Genomic DNA, 26,906 nt, shown 5'->3' on the forward strand with positions numbered 1-26,906 from the left:
TTATGGAACAGATTCAAAATGTCCAAAGTTAATCATTGATATTAATAATGTATCATAATATATTTTTGTATTAATATTCTACATAACACTATTTCATTAAGAATATTACATTGTTATGTGTTAATTATTTTGTAGAGTAAGCTAGCATATCAAGCGTTTAAAATGTCCATTAAAACATTGGATATGTAAGAAAAGGACTTTGCGTACGTCTATTGTCAGACACAGTATTTCCGTAAAATCTGAGCTATTAAGGGTTTTTGACCGTAAACTGTAGTTTTTTGTAAGAAAATTATGGAAAATACAATTCTCTGGTTCAATTGTGAAACTTAAGTCTATTTTTGAATCGAAAAATAAAACTATTTCCGTAAAATCTGAGTTAATAAGGGTTATTGACCGTAAACTCTAGTTTTTTATAAGAAAATTATGGAAAATACAATTCTCTAGTTCAAATGTGAAACTTAAGTCCAGTTTTGGATACTCATAGTGATGAGGACTGATGGTTCTAATTGACACACACACACACACACACACACACACACACACACACACACACACACACACACACACACACACACACACACACACACACACACACACACATACAGACACACATATTGTTACTTACTTACAATTTTTTTGTAATTCATTGAATGAAATTTCCACGTAGCTTTTTTCTAGCCAAAGATTCACATTTGACCTAGCGAAATGTATTTTCTATAATTTTCTTACAAAAATTAGAGTTTACGATCAATATCGACAAGCATTCCCTGAGAAAATATCTTCCTTTGAATAGACAGCTCTAGAAAATCGTCATCTAGAATCAAACGTTTTTCCATAAACAGAAGATCGCCCATGATTCGCTCTTTCTCAAATCCATCCATTTTTTAGAGTCTTAACACTCTCACAATCAGCTTCAGACTAACCAGAATTTTGTTTTTCTACTCTAAAAACATACGCTAGTCTCTACTATAGAAAGAAAAACCGGTCTAATCTAAATTCAACGTAACAACACATGAAGCCAAAATAAAAAGAAAAACCAGTCTAATCTAAATTCAACGTAACAACACATGAACCAAAATGAATAGAACTTGGATTTTATGACTGTTATCTGATGTATCCGATAAAAACTTTGAAAATGAATTTATTCTTTCTGGTACTTAGATTTTGTCAACTTTTCCCGATATATCCGAGAAATGGATGTTGATATAGAATTTAATCACTCTTATACTTAGATTTTGTGAAATTGCTGTATTGTCTGTCTAGGAAGCGACTTCAATCGATAATGAATGTTAATAGAGAGTTTCTTAAAAACATTTTTTATAATTTCCTATAATAAAATTTCTGTATTGTGTATCCAAGAGATGAATCCAAGAAGGAGTTTGTTACTTAATTACTAACTTACCTAATTCCTACTTACTTACAATTTTTTCATAATGACACAATGTCATATCCAATAACGGATGTTGATTAAGAATTTATTCATTCTGATACATAGATTTTGTCAATGTTACCTCATGCGTCTGACAATAGATGTATGCAATTTCCTTTTCTCACATCTCCGATGTTTTAATAGACATTCTAAACTTCTGATATGATAGCTTACTCTAAAAATATTGAACACATAACAATGTAATGCATAATATATTTTTAATGAAATAATGCTATGTAGAATATTAATACAAAATTATATTATGACACATAGTCATACACACGTTCACTCTTAAACATCCAGAAACGATGGTCCCAAGATATAGAATAGTTTTTACCAAGTCTTATACATTTATCACGATCAGGTATGTCCTTAGGTATCCAGTGCAAGAAGAACCTGACCTCGTCTTCAGGACGGTGATAAACCCCTTCAAATTTAGGACACTTAAATTCTTCTAGATTGAAAAGTGGAATCCTAGGGTCACACTTTATAATTAAAACTTTATCTGTAGGTACATTACCCTTTACATAGAGTGCTTCAACCCCGAAAAAGCTGCAAATTTCACTGACTTCCTATGGACATTTTTCAGTTCCTGACCACTATTATTAAGTGGTGTAATCACTCTATCGTAGAATCCCAGTCTGTTTATACAATGTAATGTAGTACTCCACAAGCTTTTATCATACTCAAACATGTTATAGTTCACTATCCAATGATAATAGTCAATTTCTTCGAGTTCCATTGACAATAATAAAAATACACATTCAAATATAACACCACAAGATGATTTTTTCAAAGCGATAAATTCGGTGTCATAGAGTCCTATCATCTTGGAAGCTATTAATGTAGTTGTTAAGAAGAGAAATACATCATCAAACCTTTATACCTTCGCTCAAGGTTGAATGGAGTTATGGCTAGGGGGATGACTCCTAAAACCATCTGAATTCATTGTGGGGAGGAGTCATAAAACCCTTAGAATTCATTGTGGGGAGAAGTCATAGAACTCTCGGTATCTATTGCATGCAAATGAAATCTGGAAATTACAATTCTTTTTTATAAGTTCTGTATTGTGTATCCAAGAGGTGAATTCAAGAAAGATATTTTGTCATTTTAAGATAAGTACAAAAAAAAGATAAAAAATAAATAAAGTTGACTAATTTCGAAGTTTAAAAAAAAATAGTTTGTTTTTATGAAAAAAAAATATTGAATTAGAGCCATCAGTCCTCATCATTATGAGTATCCAAAACTGGACTTAAGTTTCACATTTGAACTAGAGAATCGTACTTTCCATAATTTTCTTACAAAAACTAGAGTTTACGGTCAAAAACCCTTATTAGCTCAGATTTTACGGAAATAGTTTTATTTTTCGATCCAAAAATGGACTTAAGTTTGACATTTGAACCAGAAAATTGTATTTTCCATAATTTTCTTACAAAAACTAGAGTTTACTGTCAAAAATCCTTAATAGCTCAGATTTTACGGAAATAGTGTGTCTGACAATAGATGTACGCAAATTCCTTTTCTTACATCTCCGATGTTTTAATGGGCATTCTAAACGCTTGATATGCTAGCTTACTCTAAAAAATAATGAACACATAACAATGTAATATTTTTAATGAAATAATGCTATGTAGAATATTAATACAAAAATATGTTATGATACATTATTAATATCAATGATTAACTTTGGACATTTTGAATCTGTTCCATAAAATAGTTCACCATATTCTCTCTTGATATTGTAGTTATTGTCTTCTCTTAGTTCGTAGTCAGTAGAATAATCATTATTCCATTTTGAATCATACACATTTTTTACTGGTGTCTCATGAACAGGCTCAATATGCTTTTCGTCTTTGGTATTATTTGATTCATTGACTGTTTAATCAATGCCAGTAACGTTTGCTGGTGCTTTGTTTTTCATCGTTTCATCTTTATATTCCGTAGTGATATTTTCTGACTATGGCATTTTTATTTTTCTGGCAATTTCACTGTCTAATAAGACATTATTTTTACGCAGGTAACAGTTTCGGCACGTAAACAAGATATGGTTTACGATATTAGTAGCAGAGTAGGTCTTTCTTTTATTAGCCTTCCGTTGAATGCTAGCAACCGAAGGCTGATGATTGGATGTATCCGTAGGTAATGTGTTACCTGTAGCAGTAGCAAGGAGTTATCCTTTATCATCAACAATTATTTTTATGTTAGCATTCTCTTTGAGTGCAATCATCTCTGGAGATCTCAATCTCGCATAACCACCATCATAAGAGTTGAATTTTTTCGGTATTCCAAAGAAATTTAATTCCTTACAGTCGTGACAACGCATGCATACATTTCCAATAGTGCTACCACTTGTACTTGTTTCATAGTTTAAATACTTCTCCTTGTCGGCATTCAATGCTACAATAACCTTGTTATGTGAACACACTCTATTAAAATGTTCCATCTTCACTTTTTTTTTTAAAGATATGACTTATGTGTTTATCGTTCCACTGCGTAAAAAATACTGATTTAATACATGCAATAGGCTAGGTAGTGTCGATAACCGGTCATAGAATACCAGTGGGAAAGCCACATCGTGTCTCTGACGAATCATAGAGCACAATTGTTAGAACAGTAAGCATATTTTGACATTATAAAATATGTACAAAAGGAAAACAAAATAAATGAAGTTGAAAAATTTCGACGTTTTAAAAAACAAGTTTGTTTTTATGAAAATTTTTTTTTGAATTATTGGTTCAGATTTTACGGATATAGTTTTATTTTTCAATCCAAAAATAGACTTAGACCAGAGAATTGTATTTTTCATAATTTTCTTACAAAAAAAACTAGAGTTTACGGTCAAAACCCTTATTAGCTCAGATTTTACGGAAATAGTTTATTTTTATAGGTTTCAGACAACACACGCCTATGAGAGACTAATACCCATCTCGCCCAAAACACTTTTCAGCCATTTCTTATTAAAAATTTTTATTTCAAGTCATTCATTCGGGTTTTTCGCTAGCAACTCGGCCCACAGTACAGCACTATAAGTACTTTAAGACACACCGCTCCCATCCCTCCAAAAATATTTTATTCAGAGATTTCTTGTTAAAATTTTTTATAATGAATCCTAAATCTTTGAAAACAGCCTCTATTTCTGCCCGTTTAAGTTTTGATGTTGCTCCTTACTTTCAGTTGAAGAAAAATTTTTATAATTTAATTTCTGATCGCGGGGGGCGGGCAACGGTTGAAGTTGTTTTCACGTAATAATACCCGTCACCTCGTCAGAAAAGAAGTCCCCCATCAAGACACGACCGTTCCTGTAGAGTTTTGGAGGGTGTTTCCCAAATTTCTAATAATCATCCAATTTTCTCAAGCTCTTTGTTTGTGAGTGGTAACACTAAAGTTAATGAATCCTAAATATATGGAAACAGCCTCTATTTCTGCCCGTTTAAGTTTTGATGTTGCTCCTTACTTTCAGTTGAAGACACTTTTTTATACTTCAATTTCTGATCGCTGGGGGTGGCCTAGGGGTGAATTTGTTTTTATGTAAAAATACCCTCCCTCTCTTTAGTGGAAAATTCCCCCCTCACGACAAATCCATTCCTGTCGTCTTTTGGACGCCGTTTCTTCTTTTCCTAATAATCAATCAATTTTTCTAAACTCATAACTTTTGACTGGCAACAGTAAAGTTAATGAATCCTAAATCTTTGGAAACAGCCTCTATTTCTGCCCGTTTAAGTTTTGATGTTGCTCCTTACTTTCAGTTGAAGAAACTTTTTGATATTTTAAATTCTGATCGCGGGGAGCTGGGCACGGTTGAAGTTGTTTTCACGTAAAAATACCTTTCCCCTCTTCCATGGAAAATTCCCCCCTCAAGACAATTCCATTCCTGTCGACTTTTGGAGGTTGTTTCCCTATTTTTCGATAATCAGGCAATTTTCTCAAGCTCATAGCTTTTGATAATACTGCTCCTTAATTTCAGTTGAAGAAACTTTTTTATAATTTAATTTCTGATCGCGGGGAGCGGGCTACGGTTGAAGTTGTTTTCACGTAAAAATACACATCCCCTCTTCCATGGAAAATTCCCCCCTCAAGACAATTCCATTCCTGTCGACTTTTAGAGGGTATTTCTCCGTTTTTCGATAATCAGGCAATTTTCTCAAGCTCATAGCTTTGGACTGGCAACACTAAAGTTAATGAATCCCAAATCTTTGAAAAACAGCCTCTATTTCTGCCCGTTTAAGTTTTGATGTTGCTCCTTAATTTCAGTTGAAGAAAGTTTTTTATAATTTAATTTCTGATCGTGGGGGGCTGGGCACGGTTGAAGTTATTTTCACGTAAAATCGCTTTAGAAATATTTTTAAAAAGCTTCTAAAGTAAAATTTTGGAAAATTTTGAGTTTGGGGGGAAGGGGGATTTCAAAAACATCTTCCCATGATATAAATTACCCCCTAAAGTCAATTCTGATGTTTTTAGCGCTCTATGTCTGAGCGCTTTAGAAATATTTTTAAAAAGCTTCTAAAGCAAAATTTTGGAAAATTTTGAGTTTGGGGGGAAGAGGGATTCCAAAAACATCTTGCCATAACAAAATTTATCCTCTAAAGTTGATTCTGAGGTTTGTAGCGCTCTATGTCTTAGCGCTTTAGAAATATTTTTAAAAAGCTTCTAAAGTAAAATTTTGGAAAATTTTGAGTTACGGGGGAAGAGGGATTCCAAAAACATCTTCCCATGATATAAATTACCCCCTAAAGTCAATTCTGATGTTTGTAGTGGTCTATGTCTTAGCGCTTTAGAACTATTTAAAAAGCTTCTTAAGTAAAGTTTTGGAAAATTTTGAGTTTGGGGGGAAGGGAGATTTCAGAAACATCTTCCCATGATATAAATTACCCCCTAAAATCAATTCTGAGTTTAGTGTACTATTCTTTAATTAATGATTTTAATATCAATTTTTTAGTATACCATAACGCTAGACCCATTGTTAAATTGACAACATTGTTCAAACATCACTTATGCATCGCATTTCAAAGGCTTTACTCACCTTTAATTTTACAATAAAAACAATCTACACACACACACACACACACACACACACACACACACACAGTCACACACACAACAAAATAGTGAAAATCATTACGTTGTTATTTAATTTGCAGTATTCATTATGCTTTCTCAATGAATTATCGAGTAGACAGAAAAATAAACAGCGCATGCACCGCTCACACACACAGTCAATGTGGCATCGTTCCATCTTGCTCCCTATCAATTCTGAGTTTCTGGCTAGAATTTAACAAAACCCGTCTTAATCACCAAGCTTTTGTTTTCAGATAGGACACATGCGAAGTTTTGCTTCCAAAAGGGATCCTTTCTCTAATTACAAACACAGATGCCTTTAGTTAGACCGGAAAAAGATTTTTGATAATTGGAAAAAGGACATTTTTGAACGAAAAAACTATTTCTACAGAGCAGTGGGAGAGATTTTGTTTACATAATAGAAAAAAGAGCGTACTTTGCGTTTTCTAGTGAGTATACTCATACTATTGTAATGTTTGTATTGTTGGAGAGGAGGGGGGCCTATGCCCCTGAATTTGAATTTACTGGTAAAATGATTCTTGTAGGCGTGAATGTACGCTTGAATGTAAGTTTTCAATCTATTACACTTTTGACCATATTCTTGTATGCGTGAATGTACGCTTGAATGTAAGTTTTTAATCTATTACACTTTTGACCATATTCTTGTAGGCGTGAATGTACGCTTGAATCTAAGTTTTCAATCTATTATACTCTTACTACTGAAAAATTCAGTAAGTATCAGCTAGGCTATAGAGCCGACGCGATGCGCTTTGGCTGGATAATTTCGCGAAAATGCGACTTTTGTCTGTCCAAACATTTTTCACACCGAACTTGTCCCGTGCACTATTTATTATTGCCTTTCTACGTTTTGTAAGAAATTCACTCACATAAATTCCAGATCCAGCTAATTTTGATTTAGTTTTAAACACTTTGAACGCAAGTTCTTTTGATACCAACTTCACTAAAACTGGGGCCACAGGATCTTGATTTCTGCGGGCTAAATTTCGAGAATCTTCCGTAGAGTTGAGTCTGAAACGCTGAATCGAAACAAAATGCTCCCTAGTAATAGTCGAAACTCCCATAGTTGACTTAACAAGGTTTAGGACAGTCATATCAAGATCTGAGCCAGGTGTCTGTCTTATTCTTGAGAATATCAGACAGTCTTGCATAGCTTGCATAGACATTCTATAGAAACTAATTAAGACATTAGAAATTCTAGACTAAGTTTAGACCAGATAATAAAACAATAAACGTAATCGATGCTGTAATAAACTACCATTGTTGTCAAAGCCATTTTTGTCAAAGCCATTGCTGTCAAAGCCAATATAAAGAATAATCTCAGCATTTTTGGAACATTACTGGAGTGCATGCCCCTCTTGTTCCATTTAGGCCATCTTATTAAAAAAAAAAATTAGATTGAAAAAAAATAAGTTTGCTCAACTGAAAGTGAGGAGCAACATTAAAACTTAAAACGAACAGAAATTGTTCCGTATATGACGCGGGCCGCCCCCTTCTTAATCCCTCGGTCGTCGTGCTAAAGTTTTAATATTTCAAAAAAAGCTTGTTATTCCAATTCAATGACCCTTGTGGTTCAGCAGCCGTTCTTAAAGAATTAAGACAACAAGTATAGCTTAAGCATAAAGAATAAGAGGCTCCTCACTAGCAGTTCGTTACCATAAACTGTTTGATATTCTCTGATTTTTATTCAATTTGATTGACTATTTTCTTTCTAATGAATAACGACGTTGTTCTCCTCCCCCCCCCCCCCCAAAAAAAATCCTGCGTTTATCCCTGATTCTTATAGGCTAGTTCAGAAATGCAAATCATAAACTTTTGGAGGTACAAAAATAGCCTCTTTTGAATTCCAAATTTCTAACTTAGTATCATTAAAAAAGGAGCCATTGAAATCTCCGTTCAGGAACCGTTAAAATACAAATGGAGATAATAAGGGCTTCAACTTAGTACGCTTTAGCTTGCTTTCTTTTGGCAATTGGTATTTTCAATATTTCTTTCTCTTTCAGTTAATTCGATTTGAGCTTTCGAGAAAAGATGGAGCCATGTATGTATGTACGTACAAAGAGGGGATACTACAAACTCATTTCCTCCCTAATATCAAATTGCACATTTTTCATACAATTTGCTTGTAACTTGGGATATTTCTAGGTTTAGGGCCCATAGAAGAAGTTTTCATGCTAAGCCTACAGTGATTCTCCAAAGATTTTATCCTACTATTTTTATCTTTTTTTTGTTTTTTCTCTTTTCCTTTAGTTTTCGTTTCTTTACTCGATGCTGAAGGCAGACAGTGAGTACCGGTCTCAAACATCTGCTAGTTTTCGCTTTTTGGCGCCTTAATCCATTTTGGACATTCGGAAAATAAGCGAAACAAATGATGACACTTAAGTAAATTACGTTGTACACATAAAATTAAACTATTGGATTTATTTAGTTTACCTGTATCAATCATATTTGGAATAGCTTCGTATTCAGATTCTTCAATATCCATTTTTAAGACATCAATTATACGATTCTCGTGTCCAAGAAGTTTCATGATTGATAGCAAACTTTTCATTTCCCAACCCCTTGCGTTTACTTCATCTTTCCCTTGAAGGCCTAAAATCAAACAGATATATAATAACTTATTCCACTACGCCTTGTTTCACACAGCTGCGTTTTCACGTAAAAATGGCATTTTGAGTTTTCCGTCAGCCTTTATCCGTTTTTTTTATAGCTAGCTCATGGACCATGCCGATTTAAATCGGTCAACTTAGAGCGTTGTCTTATATAAAGAATGTTCCAATAGATCAACTGAGCCGTTAAAAAACACATCCGTTAGAAAAACGGCTTTCTACCCCATCGTATGTTTTTAGATTTATTGTTTTCTTTTCAACGGATTAATTAAACGAATGTCTTGTAAATCGTTCTGCATTTTTTGTTCATGTGGTTTGCATGAACCATTTTGTGCCAAAAAATAAAACGCAACTTTGTCGACTTAGAGTAATTCAAGTTGTATCATGCGTTCCAAACAGTTGATGGTAACGAACTATAAGTAACGAGCGACCCAGCTCAATAATAACAGAAACTCTAAAAAATGGAATTTTGACACCAATAGATACATCAAAAGAATTAGATCCTTATGCTGATTTTAAATATATAAGTTTCATAAAGTTTAGTGTTACCTATCAAAAGTTACGAGCCTGAGAAAATTTGCCTTATTTTGGAAAAAGGGGAGAAATACCCCTAAAATTCATAGAATGTCATAGAAACGCTAAAGTATTTTCAGTAGTTCCAAAAGAACTATTTATTCAAATTAAACGGCCTTTGTGATTCAGGGGTCATTCTTAAAGAATTGGAACAAAATTCAAACTTTAGCGTGAAGAGCGAGGTATTGAGGAGGGGCCGAATCCCCTGATGTACGTAATAATTTCTGATCGTTTTCAGTTTTAATTTTGCTCCTTACTTTCAGTTGAAAAAACTTGTTTTTCAAATAAAGTTGGGCGCAAAATCAAAGATTCTGCTTAGACATAACAAAAACCATATGCAATGTTTCATAAAGTTAATTGAAAAAAAAAATTTCACGAGAAGTAGAGTGAGTTGAAAGTTTAGAGGAACATAAATCAGCTTATATATGATATTACATTTAAAACAAGCTATGACAGTAAAATCTATAACGAACAGAAATAGGAAATCTGTTCAGAAATCGGAACAGAAATCTATAACGAATGAAGGATTCAAACTTAAAACACACAAAAATTACCACAAAAAGTTACCACTTTCTACTATACCAATATGGCAGTAGTAACCGCCCAATTACTTGAAAACCTACACGCAAACCTACGCCTGAGGCATGGATATGTGTGTAGGTTTTCAAGTAATTGGGTTACCAGGGTCATTTGCAAAGAGGTAGCGTTTCTATAGAAGCTATAGCAATTTGAAATATCATATGGAATTTGCTTGAAGCTATATACTTTGCGTACGCCCCCGTACCAAACAGGTTGGGTATAATCTGTTTTGGTTCAAGTTTTTTCTGACACAATTAACTGAGTTTCTATTTCATGATATACAAGTTGTTTTTTTTTTAGGTTAAATCCGTGTCGGAAAAACCGGTGTGTCTTTTAGTTTTCTTTACAATTCATATTAGTAAGAGAATTGAATTCAAAGAGAATAGTTTTTATTTGAGAGGATATTAGTGGAGAAAAAAATGAGTGGTGCATTCACACTATTGGAGATTAATGATGGAGCCGATTTTTTGATAACTTGATAGGGGATTTTAATAAAAGGAATTCAAATATTTTGTCTATGAAATAGAATCTAACTCAATTTGCGAAAGAAAAGTTTGATTAAAATTTTCAAAAAAAAGGGGTAGTGGTATTTTTTGATAACTTGATAGGTGATTTGAATAAAATGAATTCAAATATTTTGTCTATGAAATATAGGCGAACTCAATTTGCGAAAGAAAATTTTTGATTAACATTTGCAAAAAAGGGGTAATGGTATTTTTTGATAACTTGATAGGTGATTTGAATAAAAGAAATTCAAATATTTTGTCTATGAAATAGAAGCTAACTCAATTTGCGAAAGAAACTTTTGATTAACATTTGCAAAAAAAAAGGGTAATGGTATTTTTTGATAACTTGATAGGTGATTTGAATAAAAGGAATTCAAATTTTTTGTATATGAAATATAATCGAACTCAATGTTCGAAATAAAATTTTTTATTAAAATTTTGAAAAAATGGGTAATGGTATTTTTTGATAACTTGATATGTGATTTTAATAAAAGTAATTCAAATATTTTATCTATGAAATAGAAGCTAACTCAATTTGCGAAAGAAACATTTGATTAACATATGCAAAAAAGGGGTAATGGTATTTTTTGATAACTTGATAGGTGATTTGAATAAAAGGAATTCAAATATTTTGTCTATGAAATAGAAGATAACTCAATTTGCGAAAGAAAATGTTTTATTAACATTTGCAAAAAAAGGGGTAATGGTATTTTTTGATAACTTGATAAGGGATTTGAATAAAAGAAATTCAAATATTTTGTCTATGAAATAGAAGCTAACACAATTTGTGAAAGAAACGTTTTATTAACATTTGCAAAATAAAGGGTTAATGGTATTTTTATATACCTTGATAGGTGATTTGAATAAAAAGAATTAAAATATTTTGTCTATGAAATAGAAGCTAACTCAATTTGCGAAAGAAAATGTTTGATTAACATTTGCAAAAAAGGGTTAATGGTATTTTTTGATAACTTCATAAGTGATTTGAATAAAAGGAATTCAAATATTTTGCCTATGAAATAGAAGCTAACTCAATTTGCGAAAGAAACGTTTGATTAAAATTTTGAGAAAAGGGGTAATGTTATTTTTTTATAACTTGATAAGTGATTTGAATAAAAGGAATTCAAATATTTTGTCTATGAAATAGAAGCTAACTCAATTTGCGAAAGAAAAAGTTTGATTAACATTTGCAAAAAAGGGGGCAATGATATTTTTTGATAACTTGATAAGTGATTTGAATAAAAGGAATTCAAATATTTTATCTATGAAATAGAATCTAACTCAATTTGCGAAATAAACGTTTTATTAACATTTGCAAAAAAAAGGGGTAATGTTATTTTTTGATAACTTGATAGGTGATTTGAATAAAAGGAATTCAAATATTTTGTCTATGAAATAGAAGCTAACTCAATTTGCGAAAGAAAATGTTTGATTAACGTTTGCAAAAAAAGGGGTAATGGTATTTTTCGATAACTTGATAGGTGATTTGAATAAAAGGAATTCAAATATTTTGTCTATGCGATGGACATGAACTCGATTGGGAACCCATTGTGAAAATGGAAAAACAAAAAACAAAATATATTGTTGGTATGTGTGTAGAGCATGGCATGGTTACCGGTAGGGCAACAGTCTAACCGTTGACGGTTTTAGGTATCCGTGAATAAGTTCTAAGGCGAGAGTGGAAGTTGGGACAAATTTTTGGAAGTGCCCGCCTCACCTGCCCAGAGTCTCAGGCAAGTGACTCTAAATTTGAAAAAGTGGAAATTGGCTCAGATTTTCCTGAGCTGAGACAATGAATAGATACTATTGGGAAAGTGATTGGAGACGCTGGACATCCGTGAACAAGTGCTAAATAGAGAGAGGAATTTGGGGCAATATTTGGGGCGCCCACCCACCCAGAGTCTCCGGCAGGTGACCCAAAAATTTAAAAAAAAAACACACAGAGACGATAGACACAAAGAGACGAATCGCACACAGAGAGGACAAACACACAGAAACGACACATAGAGACGGCACATGTACAGAGACGATACACACACACAGAGTCAACACACACACACACACAGATACGAAACACATAAACAGACGACACACACATAGAGACAACATGCCCACACAGAGACAACATCCACACAGAGACGACACACACACAAAGAGACGAAACACTCAAAGTGACGACTTACACATAGATACGACACACACACAGAGATGACAAACACACAGAGACGACACACATACAGAGACGACACACTCAAAGTGACGACTTACACATAGAAACAACACACACACACACAGAGACGACAAAACACACAGAGACGACACACATAGAGAGACGACACGCACAAAGAAATGACAAACACACAGAGATAACACGCACACAGATACTAAACACAAAAAAAGACTACACACAAACAGAGAGTAAAAACACACATATACGACACAAACACACAGAGACGACACACACATAGAGACAACACAGACAAAGAGAAGACAGACAAACAGATATGAAACACCCACAGAGACTACAAATTCACAGAGACGACACACACACACACACAGAGAGTCCACTCACACACAGAGAGGACAAACACACAGAAACGACACAAACACACAGAGACGACACACACATAGAGATGACAGACACACAGATACAAAACACCCACAGAGACGACACATGCACAGAGACGACATACACAGACGCAGAGATCACTCACACACAGAGAGTAAAAACACACAGAGACGACAGACACAAAGAGACGAATCACACACATAGATTAAAAACGCACTGAAACGACACATAGAGAAGATACATTTACAGAGACGATACACACACACACTGAGTCAACACACACACACCGAGACGAGACACACACACACAGAAATAACAAACACACATAGAGACGAAACACACAAAGAGACGTCACACACACACAGATACGAAACAAACAGAGAGACGACACACACATAGAGACAACACACACACACATAGATAAACGGCACAAACACACAGAGACGACACACACATAGAGACAACACAGACATAGAGATGACAGACACACAGATACGAAACACCCACAGAGACTACACATGCACAGAGACGAAACACACACACAGAGTCCACTCACACACAGAGAGGACAAACACACAGAGACGACAAACACAAAGAGACGAATCACACACAGAGAGGAAAAACACACAGAAACGACACATAGAGACGAAACATGTACAGAGACGATATACACACACACACGGAGTCAACACACACACAGAGAGACGAGACACACACACACACACAGAAATAACAAACACACATAGAGACGAAACACACAAAGAGACGTCACACTCACACAGATACGAAACAAACATATAGACGACACACACATAGAGACAACACACATAGAGACAACAACACATAGAGAGACGACACGCACACAGAGACGACAAACACACAGAGACAATAACACACACACACAGATATGAAACACCCACAGTCGTCACATGCACAGAGACGACACACACACACAGAGTCCACTCAAACACAGAGAGGACAAACACAAAGAGACGACAAACAAAAAGAGACGAATCACGCACAAAGAGGACAAACACACAGAAACGACATATAGAGACGACACATGCACAGAGACGATACACACACACACAGAGTCAACACACACAGAGAGACGACACACACACGCACACAGAAATGACAAACACACATAGAGACGACACACACAAAGAGACGTCACACACACACACAGATATGAAACACACATAGAGACAAAATCCACACAGAGACGACACACACACACACACACACACAGAAACGACACACATACAGAGACGACAAACTCGAAGTGACGACTTACACATAGAGATGACACACACAGAGAGACAACACACACACAGAGACGACACGCACACAGTTCACTAGCTCAGACTGGGGGTCATAGTCCACCAGCCTGACTCGTGGAACTTCACTAGCGCAGAATTTGAGTCTTAGTCCACCAGCCTGAATGATTGAAATTCACTAGCTCAGAATTGGGGTCTTAGTCAGTGTTCAGATTGGAGTGTTGGGGCTGCGACTATCTGGGCTTTATTTGTCAAGACCTGAGACGACAAACACACACACACACACAAAGAGACGACACACACACATAGACACACACACACAGATACGAAACACACAAAGAGACGACACCTGCATAGAGACAACACACACACACAGAACCAACTCGCGCAGAGAGAGGACAAACATACAGAGATGACAGACACAAAGAGACGACTCACACACAGAGAGGACAAACACACAGAAACGACACACACAGAGACGACACATACACAGACACGACACACACAGAAACGACATATAGAGACGACACATGCACAGAAACGATACACACACACACAGAGTCAACACACACAGAGAGACGACACACACACACGCACACAGAAAAGACAAACACACATAGAGACGACACACACACAGAGACGTCACACACCCACACAGATACGAAACATACAGAGATACAAAATCCACACACAGCCGACACACACACACACATACAGAGACGACAAACTCAAAGTGACGACTTACACATAGAGATGACACACACAGAGAGACGACAAACACACAGAGACGACACGCACACAGTTCACTAGCTCAGAATTGGGGTCATAGTCCACCAGCCTGAATCGTGGAAATTCACTAGCTCAGAATTGGGGTCTTAGTCCACCAGCCTGAATGATTGAAATTCACTAGCTCAGAATTGGGGTCTTAGTCAGTGTTCAGATTGGAGCGTTGGGGCTGCGACTATCTGGGCTTTATTTGTCAAGACCTGAGACGACAAACACACAGAGACAACACACACACACACACAAAGAGACGACACACACACATAGACACACACACACAGATACGAAACAAACAAAGAGACGATACCCGCATAGAGACAACACACACACACAGAACCAACTCGCGCAGAGAGAGGACAAACATTTAGAGATGACAGACACAAAGAGACGACTCACACACAGAGAGGACAAACACACAGAAACGACAAACACAGAGACGACACATACACAGACACGACACACACAAAAACGACATATATAGACGACACATGCACAGAGACGATACACACACACACAGAGTCAACACACACAGAGAGATGACACACACACACGCACACAGAAATGACAAACACACATAGAGACGACACAAACAAAGAGACGTCACACACACACACAGATACGAAACACACATATATACAAAATCCACACAGAGACGACACACACACACACACACACACAGAAACGACACACATACAGAGACGACAAACTCAAAGTGACGACTTACACATAGAGATGACACACACACACACAGAGACGACAAACACACAGAGACGACACGCACACAGTTCACTAGCTCAGAATTGAGGTCATAGTCCACCAGCCTGAATCGTGGAAATTCACTAGCTCAGAATTGGGGTCTTAGTCCACCAGCCTGAATGATTGAAATTCACTAGCTCAGAATTGGGGTCTTAGTCAGTGTTCAGATTGGAGCGTTGGGGCTGCGACTATCTGGGCTTTATTTGTCAAGACCTGAGACGACAAACACACAGAGACAACACACACACACACAAAGAGACGACACACACACATAGACACACACACACACATACGAAACACACAAAGAGACGACACCCACATAGAGACAACACACACACACACAGAACCAACTCGCGCAGAGAGAGGACAAACATACAGAGACGACAGACACAAAGAGAGGAAAACACACAGAAGCGACACACACAGAGACGACACATACACAGACACGACACACAAACAGAGTCATAGTGAGAGAAATATCCAAAAAGTTGGGTTGATCTAGGTTCACTTAGAGTGGCGTGCCACTCTAAGTGAACCTAGATCAACCCAACTTTTTGGATATTTCTCTCACTATGACTCTGTTTGTGTGTCGTGTCTGTGTATGTGTCGTCTCTGTGTGTGTCGTTTCTGTGTGTTTTCGTCTCTTTGTGTCTGTCGTCTCTGTATGTTTGTCCTCTCTCTGCGCGAGTTGGTTCTGTGTGTGTGTGTGTTCTCTCTATGCGGGTGTCGTCTCTTTGTGTGTTTCGTATCTGTGTGTGTGTGTCTATGTGTGTGTGTCGTCTCTTTGTGTGTGTGTGTGTTGTTTCTGTGTGTTTGTCGTCTCAGGTCTTGACAAATAAAGCCCAGATAGTCGCAGCCCCAACGCTCCAATCTGAACACTGACTAAGAACCCAATTCTGAGCTAGTGACTTTCAATCATTCAGGCTGGTGGACTAAGACTCCAATTCTGAGCTAGTGAATTTCCACGATTCAGGCTGGTGGACTATGATCTCAATTCTGAGCTAGTGAACTGTGTGCGTGTCGTCTCTGTGTGTGTGTGTGTCATCTCTATGTGTAAGTCGTCACTTTGAGTTTGTCGTCTCTGTATGTGTGTCGTTTCTGTATGTGTGTGTGTGTGTGTGTGTGTGTGTCGGCTCTGTGTGTATTTTTTCTCTCTGTTTGTTTCGTATCTGTGTGTGTGTGTGACGTCTCTGTGGGTGTGTCGTCTCTATGTGTGTTTGTCATTTCTGTGTGCGTGTGTGTGTGTCGTCTCTCTGTGTGTGTTGACTCTGTGTGTGTGTGTATCGTCTCTGTGCATGTGTCGTCTCTATATGTCGTTTCTGTGTGTGTCGTGTTTGTGTATGTGTCGTCTCTGTGTGTGTCGTTTCTGTGTGTTTGTCCTCTCTGTGTGTGAGTCGTCTCTTTTTGTCTGTCATCTCTGTATGTTTTTACTCTCTCTGCGCGAGTTGGTTCTGTGTGTGTGTGTTGTCTCTATGCGGGTGTCGTCTCTTTGTGTGTTTCGTATCTGTGTGTGTGTGTCTCTGTGTGTGTGTCGTCTCTTTGTGTGTGTGTGTGTTGTCTCTGTGTGTTTGTCGTCTCAGGTCTTGACAAATAAAGCCCAGATAGTCGCAGCCCCAACGCTCCAATCTGAACACTGACTAAGACCCCAATTCTGAGCTAGTGAATTTCAATCATTCAGGCTGGTGGACTAAGACTCCAATTCTGAGCTAGTGAATTTCCACGATTCAGGCTGGTGGACTATGACCCCAATTCTGAGCTAGTGAACTGTGTGCGTGTCGTCTCTGTGTGTTTGTCGTCTCTGTGTGTGTGTGTCATCTCTATGTGTAAGTCGTCACTTTGAGTTTGTCGTCTCTGTATGTGTGTCGTTTCTGTGTGTGTGTGTGTCGTCTCTGTGTGGATTTTGTCTCTATGTATGTTTAGTCTCTGTGTGTGTGTGTGACGTCTCTTTGTGTGTGTCGTCTCTATGTGTGTTTGTAATTTCTGTGTGCGTGTGTGTGTGTCGTCTCTCTGTGTGTGTTGACTCTGTGTGTGTGTCTTTAGTCTCTGTGCATGTGTCGTCTCTATATGTCGTTTCTGTGTGTGTCGTGTCTGTGTATGTGTCGTCTCCGTGTGTGTCGTTTCTGTGTGTTTGTCCTCTCTGTGTGTGATTAGTCTATTTGTGTCTGCCGTCTCTGTATGTTTGTCCTCTATATTAACGTGCTGGTTCTGTGTGTATGTGTTTTATCTAATCAAGTGTCGTATCTATTTATGTTTCGTATCTGTGTGTGTTTGTCTCTGTGTGTGTGTCGTCTCTTTGTGTGTGTGTGTGTGTTTGTCGTCTCAGGTCTTGACAAATAAAGCCCAGATAGTCGCAGCCCCAACGCTCCAATCTGAACAGTGACTAAGACCCCAATTCCGAGCTAGTGAATTTCAATCATTCAGGCTGGTGGACTAAGACTCCAATTCTGAGCTAGTGAATTTCCACGATTCAGGCTGGTGGACTATGACCCCAATTCTGAGCTAGTGAACTGTGTGCGTGTCGTCTCTGTGTGTTTGTCGTCTCTCTGTGTGTGTCATCTCTATGTGTAAGTCGTCACTTTGAGTTTGTCGTCTCTGTATGTGTGTGTGTGTGTCGGCTCTGTGTGGATTTTGTCTCTATGTGTGTTTCGTATCTGTGTGTGTGTGTGACGTCTCTTTGTGTGTGTCGTCTCTATGTGTGTTTGTCATTTCTGTGTGCGTGTGTGTGTGTCGTCTCTCTGTGTGTGTTGACTCTGTGTGTGTGTGTGTATCGTCTCTGTGCATGTGTCGTCTCTATATGTCGTATCTGCGTGTTTGTACTCTTTGTGCGTGATTCGTCTCTTTTTGTCTGTCGTCTCTGTATGTTTGTCCTCTCTGTGTGTGAGTGGACTCTGTGTTTGTGTGTCGTCTCTGTGCATGTGACCACACTGTGGGTGTTTCATATGTGTGTGTGTGTGTGTATTGTCTCTGTGTGTTTGTCGTCTCTGTGTGCGTGTCGTCTCTCTATGTGTTGTTGTCTCTATGTGTGTTGTCTCTATGTGTGTGTCGTCTCTATGTTTGTTTCGTATCTGTGTGCGTGTGACGTCTCTTTGTGTGTGTCGTCTCTATGTGTGTTTGTTATTTCTGTGTGTGTGTGTGTGTCTCGTCTCTCTGTGTGTGTGTTGACTCCGTGTGTGTGTGTGTGTATCGTCTCTGTACATGTATCGTCTCTATGTGTCGTTTCTGTGTGTTTTTCCTCTCTGTGTGTGATTCGTCTCTGTGTGTTTGTCGTCTCTTTGTGTTTGTCCTCTTTGTGTGTGAGTGGACTCTGTGTGTGTGTGTCGTCTCTGTGCATGTATCGTCTCTGTGGGTGTTTCGTATCTGTGTGTCTGTCATCTCTATGTCTGTGCTGTCTCTTTGTGTCTGTCGTCTCTGTGTGTTTGTGCCGTTTCTCTATGTGTGTGTGTGTTGTCTCTATGTGTTTGTCGTCTCTATGTTTGTTTCGTATCTGTGTGCGTGTGACGTCTCTTTGTGTGTGTCGTCTCTATGTGTGTTTGTTATTTCTGTGTGTGTGTGTCTCGTCTCTGTGTGTGTGTGTTGACTCCGTGTGTGTGTGTATCGTCTCTGTACATGTATCGTCTCTATGTGTCGTTTCTGTGTGTTTTTCCTCTCTGTGTGTGATTCGTATCTTTGTGTCTGTCGGCTTTGTGTGTTTGTCCTCTATGTGTGTGAGTGGAATATTTGTGTGTGTCTAGTCTATATGCATGAGTATTCTCTTTTTATGTTTCGTCTCTTTTTGTCTGTCTTATCTATGACTGCGTTTTCTCTATGTGTGAGTCGTCTCTGTGTGTTTGTGTGGTTTCTGTGTGTTTGTCCGCTCTGTGTGTGTGTGGACTATGTTTGTGTGTGTGTGTCGTCTCTGTGCATGTGTAGTCTCTGTGTGTGTTTCATATCTGTGTGTCTGTCATCTCTATGTCTGTGTTGTCTCTATGTGTGTGTCGTCTCTGTGTGTTTGTGTCGTTTCTGTGTGTTTGTCCTCTCTGTGTGTGTGTCGTCTATTTTTGTGTTTCGTATCTGTGTGCGTGTTATCTCTGTGTGTTTGTCGTTTCTTTGTGCGTGTCGTCTCTCTGTGTGTCGTCTCTGTGCGTTTTGTCGTCTCTGTGTGTGTGTGTGTTGTCTCTATGTGTAAGTCGTCACTTTGAGTGTGTCGTCTGTCTATGTGTGTCGTGTGTGTGTGTTTGTCGTCTCTGTGTGTGTATCGTCTCTATGTGTAAGTCGTCACTTTGAGTGTGTCGTCTCTGTGTGTGTGTGTCGTCTCTGTGTGGATGTTGTCTCTGTGTGGGCTTGTTGTCTCTATGTGTGTGTCATCTGTTTGTGTGTTTCGTATCTGTGTGTGTGTGTGTGTGTTGACTCTGTGTGTGTGTATCTTCTCTGTACATGTGCCGTCTCTATGTGTCATTTCTGTGTGTTTGTCCTCTCTGTGTGCGATTCGTCTCTTTGTGTCTATCGTCTCTGTGTTTTTTTTTAAATTTTCGGGTCACCTGCCGGAGACTCTTGGTGGGTGGGCGCCCCAAATATTGCCCCAAATTCTTCTCTCTATTTAGCACTTGTTCACGGATGTCCAGCGTCTCCAATCACTTTCCCAATAGTATCTATTCATTGTCTCAGCTCAGGAAAATCTGAGCCAATTTCCACTTTTTCAAATTTAGAGTCACTTGCCTGAGACTCTGGGCAGGTGAGGCGGGCACTTCCAAAAATTTGTCCCAACTTCCACTCTCGCCTTAGAACTTATTCACGGATACCTAAAACCGTCAACGGTTAGACTGTTGCCCTACCGGTAACCATGCCATGCTCTACACACATACCAACAATATATTTTGTTTTTTGTTTTTCCATTTTCACAATGGGTTCCCAATCGAGTTCATGTCCATCGCATAGACAAAATATTTGAATTCCTTTTATTAAATCACCTATCAAGTTATCGAAAAATACCATTACCCCTTTTTTTGCAAACGTTAATCAAACGTTTTCTTTCGCAAATTGAGTTAGCTTCTATTTCATAGACAAAATATTTGAATTCCTTTTATTCAAATCACCTATCAAGTTATCAAAAAATACCATTTACCCTTTTTTTTGCAAATGTTAATCAAACGTTTCTTTCGCAAATTGAGTTAGCTTCTATTTCATAGACAAAATATTTGAATTCCTTTTATTCAAATCACCTATCAAGTTATCAAAAAATATCATTACCCCCTTTTTTGCAAATGTTAATCAAACGTTTTCTTTCGCAAATTGAGTTAGCTTCTATTTCATAGACAAAATATTTGAATTCCTTTTATTCAAATCACCTATCAAGTTATCAAAAAATACCATTACCCCTTTTTTGCAAATGTTAATCAAACGTTTCTTTCGCAAATTGAGTTAGCTTCTATTTCATAGACAAAATATTTGAATTCCTTTTATTCAAATCACCTAACAATTTATCAAAAAATACAATTACCCCGTTTTTTGAAATTTTAATAAAACATTTTCTTACGCAAATTGAGTTAGCTTCTATTTCATATACAAAATATTTTAATTCCTTTTATTCAAATCACCTATCAAGTTATATAAAAATACAATTACCCCTTTTTTTTTTGCAAATTTTAATCAAATGTTTCTTTCACAAATTGAGTTAGCTTCTATTTCATAGACAAAATATTTGAATTCCTTTTATTCAAATCACTTATAAATTTATCAAAAAATAACATTACCCCTTTTTTGCCAATGTTAATCAAACATTTTCTTTCGCAAATTGAGTTAGCCTCTATTTCATAGACAAAATATTTGAATTAATTTTATTCAAATCACCTATCAAGTTATAAAAAAATACCATTACCCCTTTTTTCCAAATGTTAATCAAACGTTTCTTTCGCAAATTGAGTTAGCTTCTATTTCATAGACAAAATATTTGAATCCCTTTTATTCAAATCACTTATCAAGTTATCAAAAAATACCATTACCCCTTTTTTCAAAATTTTAATCAAACATTTTATTTCGCAAATTGAGTTCGCTTCTATTTCATAGACAAAATATTTGAATTCCTTTTATTCAAATCACCTATCAAGTTATCAAAAAATACCATTACCCTTTTTTTTTTTGCAAATGTTAATCAAACATTTTCTTTCGATAATTGAGTTAGCCTCTATTTCATAGACAAAATATTTGAATTCCTTTTATTCAAATCACCTATCAAGTTATCAAAAAATACAATAACCCCTTTTTTTTGAAAATGTTAATCAAACGTTTCTTTCACAAATTGAGTTAGCTTCTATTTCATAGACAAAATATTTGAATTCCTTTTATTCAAATCACCTATCAAGTTATCAAAAAATCGGCTCCATCATTAATCTCCAATAGTGTGAATGCACCACTCATTTTTTTCTCCACTAATATCCTCTCAAATAAAAACTATTCTCTTTGAATTCAATTCTCTTACTAATATGAATTGTAAAGAAAACTAAAAGACACACCGGTTTTTCCGACACGGATTTAACCTAAAAAAAAAAAACTTGTATATCATGAAATAGAAATTCAGTTAATTGTGTCAGAAAAAACTTGAACCAAAACAGATTATACCCAACCAGTTTGGTACGGGGACGTACGCAAAGTATATACCTTCAAGCAAAGTCCACATGATATTTCAAATTACTATAGCTTCTATAGAAACGGTACCTCTATGCAAATGACCCTGGTAACCAAATTACTTGAAAACCTACACCCATATCCATGCCTTAGGCATAGGTTTGCGTGTAGGTTTTCAAGTAATTGTGCTCTTACTACTTATGGCACTGAAGAGAGACACTAAATAGTAGTGGTTTTTGAGAGTTTTAAATAATATTTATTTCACATTTAATAAATTTTATTTCATATACTGTCATAATATTAGAATAGCATGTGCTTCATATATAAATTGAGGCCTTTTGGACTTCAGTTTACTAGTAGCAAGTGAAGCATGTTGCATTACACTTAAGACATTGGGTTAAACTGAAACTTAGCCCTTCATATTCATCACTATCAAATATATTTTGGATAATAATCAAGGTCTATTTTTCTGGATTGATATCAATGAGAACTGGCTTTTTATTAAGAAATAAAAAGCTAATAATAAAAGAAAAAGCTTTCTAATAAAAGAAAGGAGCAAACATTAAAACTTAAAACGAACAGAAATGATCAGAAATGAACAGAAATGAACAGAAACGAACAGAAATGATAAAATGAACAGAAAAGAGGGGAGCTGTCCCCTCATCAATATCCCTCTCTTAACACTAAATTTTTTTTAAAACGTCTAAAAAAAGTTCTGATTCTCGTTACGCGGTCCTGGTGTTTCAGGAATCATTTTTAAAGAATTCAGACGAAGGTCGATCTTTGACGTATTTTCCCCCAATTTTAGCATTTTCATGCATCTCTGCGCCTTAAGCCTTTAACAAGGATGATCCTTGTCCAGTCCTTGGGTATCACTTCGGTAGTCCATATGGCATTCATCAGGATTGTCCATCTGACGAGACTGCCTCTTATGGACGTTTTCAGCATCTCGCCACAAACTCTGTCTCCGCCAGAAGACTTTCCAGATTTTATCTTCTTTGAGGCATTAATTATTTCTGGAGCTGATGGAGGATCAACGCTAATGTTAACGAAACAGTGTTTCAGAGAGTGTTTTCAAACATTCCGTTACTGTGGGCCACGATTCACCTTTTCAAAGTTGCAGTTACGACTCCACCCTTGATCAGCTGCTAGAAAAAAGGTTATGTGAACTAACGTATTATGGTTTTCGGATCGTAAAATAGACGTGAAAAAGTTGCCAGTTTTCAAACAAATCGTTGATAGAAAGGAGTTATGAACCATTTCATTTTATAATATGGGGCAAGATCGTCTCTTACTAGGTTGATAGCTATCGCTGCTACCCGGGAAGAACTGGGTACTGAGGAAGGGGCAGCCCCCTCATATACAGGATAATTTCCGTTCGTTTTAAGTTTTAATTTTGCTCCTTACTTTCAGTAGAAAAAAAATCTTCTTTTTTATTTGGTTTCTAATCGTTCTTCAAACAATCCCAGAAAATCCACCCTACTTTGCGGAAAATCCTCCCCACGAAAAATTTCCCCATGGAAAGTTCTTCCCACGTAAAATTCTTCCGACAGGAAATTATCCCCGGACACTTCCATCCTCGTTGCGAATTTCCCCCAGAAAATTTCTTGCCTACGATTCCGTCTGAAAAATACTCCTTAGCATACTTTCATTTGAAGCAAGACTTACTTTTATTTAGTTTCCGGTCCTTTTTAAGGTCATGGGGGAGTCCCCCTATGCGGAAAGTATTTCCCAGAAATCCATTCCCCGAATGGAAAGTTTATCCATGGAGAAACTTAATGAATATTATATATTTAAAATTAGCTCAATAAACCAATTCTTTCGATATCTATTGATATCAAAATTCCGTTTTGTAGAGTTTCAGTTACTATTGAGCTGCGTCGGTCCTTACTTACAGTTCGTTACCACAAACTGTCTGATAGGACACAAATAAGATAAAAAATTAAAGAAATATACCACTCGATTCCCAGCTTAATTTTCTTTTAAAAAATAATAGGCCTAATCACTACTATGGCTAGGCTTGTTTATGTATATTTATCAGATAGGATAATCTTAAACTAAGCCTATAGATTTAAAGAGGTAAACTCTAGCTTATCTGTCAATTGATGCTTTTCTTGCGTAATTGAGGGTAGGAAAAGCAAATATTGAGGACTTCCTTTCAAATTCACTTGTATTTAAAACTGATTACAGCATGGACTATGTAACATCAGAAGCTAAAGTGGGAAAAGCGTTATATACAAAACAAAAACGACAGTGGAATACGATTAGTAAAAAGGATTATGAGCAATAATGTTTCAAATCATGTTTGAAATGTCAAATTAGTGCTTGAAATGTTTCAAAGCATTTCAAAGCAAAAATGAGCAGAACAAAGGTCCTTACGTCGAGAAAGGAAATTTCAAAGTTTTGAGGGTGTTCAGCGATATGCCAGATACCGATACAGTAGTTAGATGCCGATATGTCCGATGCAGCTTGCAGCCCTTTCCCCAGGGTCTATGTAGGGTCATTCAATCACCAAAGGCATAGTGGACCTCTGAACCCTGCAGAACAAAATGGCTATCTCGAAACTTTGATCAAACGATTTTTCTGGGAGGAAACTCGGGGGGAGGGGATAGCTGCCCTCCAATCTCTTTGGTCACCTATAAAGGGGAGTAGAACTTATCACCCCTGGGAAAAGAAAGAAAATAATAACAAATAAATAAATATGTATCCGTGATCCACAATATACAAAATTCCATATTTTTGTAGATAGAGACTTGAAACCACTACAGTGGGTTATCCGATACACTGATTCTTATTATGTGACTTTCATTAAGATTTCTTGAAGTTTAGGGTTTGTTACCCCCCCCCCTTCAAAAATCAGGCAGATTTTCTCAGGCTCGTATCTGTTGATGGGTAACACTAAACTTAATGAATCTTATATATTTGAGATCAGCATAATAACTCAGATTTTTTTGGTATATCTATTCGTATAAAAATTCTTTTTTTTAGAGATTCGGCTATTATTGAGCCGCGCCGCTCCTTTCTATAGTTCATTACCAAAAACTATTTGAAAATTTTCTGGAAGGGCTAATTTTTTTCAGCCTAGACGTCTTTTTGGTCAAAAATAAATTTGGACAGTGATATCTTAGCTTTAGCCATACCCTTATTCTACCCCGACAGGTGCATAGTTTATTTTGTTTTTATGTCTTCTAATAAACACTAGTAGAGATGGGGGTGTTACTCGTGACAGCACCACGTGGTTTATGGTTTTCTCACTGAGAATGAAAAAACAGGAATTTTCTCACTTGAAAAAACAGGAATTTTGTCACATTTATGGTTGTATTCATGGATGGTTATGTGTGTTGTTCGATTTATTTGATGTTTTTCATGGATGTCAACATCAAATTATGGATGTTTTATGGTTTTTGTCAGTGAGAATTTGAAAAACAGGAACTTTCTCACATTTATGTCTGTTTTTATGGTTGGTTATGTGTGTTGTTCGGTTTATTTGATGTTTTTCATGTCTGTTTTATGGATGATTTATGTCTGTTCGTTGTCAGTGAGAATGGACATGCTCGACGCGAATGCTATGAGATTGTTTGGCTAGCCTAACCTGAGAACTTGATTTACATAATCACTAGGGGAAATTATTGATTCACGAAGTGTGGAATTATGAAACATTATGGTTTCTTTAATCTTTAGGCCTGAGGGATTTATTTATTATTGTTGTTTTGGACAAGTGCATGCTAGGGATGAATGTCAAGGTGTCCTGGAATAGGAAACCGGAAGTACATGCATCCTTCTTAGCCAATCAGCGAGTCGGATACATCCTCCTTCTCAGCCAATCAGAGAGCTGGTTACGAATGGTTTTCCCCGTTACATAACAATTCACCCTTGAGATTTTGTATATAACGGGCGTGCAATGTGATTAAATTATCAGAAAGTATTGTGAACACAATTGATAGCAACACATGAATGTTATTGATGAACTTGAAGCCTTGGCAGCCACAATTAGCAATGTGAGTACATTTTCATTTTTTATTTTCAAAATAAAATTATTTTCCGTGGTTACCCTCTACTATATTCGGGTAAATCCCCCCCCCCCACATACAATACAAACATCACTATACAATCTTTATACTCACTAGGAAAACATAAAATATATTCTTT

General features: G+C 36.7%; 1 protein-coding gene across 2 annotated transcripts in view; it reads right to left on the reverse strand.

The window, feature by feature from the left end:
- LOC148949586 (putative methyltransferase-like protein 24) overlaps positions 1 to 26,906 on the reverse strand; it is a 72,884-nt gene that overhangs the window by 23,909 nt on the left and 22,069 nt on the right. The window contains exon 3 of one of the 2 annotated variants that reach the window (XM_089093023.1): positions 8,936 to 9,094. The exons of the other annotated variant lie outside the window; for it this stretch is intronic. Coding sequence (XP_088949149.1) covers positions 8,936 to 9,094 — 159 coding nt within the window. The remainder of the gene's footprint in view (positions 1 to 8,935; positions 9,095 to 26,906) is intronic. 2 annotated transcript variants of the gene reach the window in all.

This window comes from Artemia sp. Qi Xiang Cuo, chromosome 8, assembly GCF_049724085.1.
Source record: "Artemia sp. Qi Xiang Cuo chromosome 8, ASM4972408v1, whole genome shotgun sequence".
Taxonomy (NCBI): domain Eukaryota; kingdom Metazoa; phylum Arthropoda; class Branchiopoda; order Anostraca; family Artemiidae; genus Artemia; species Artemia sp. Qi Xiang Cuo.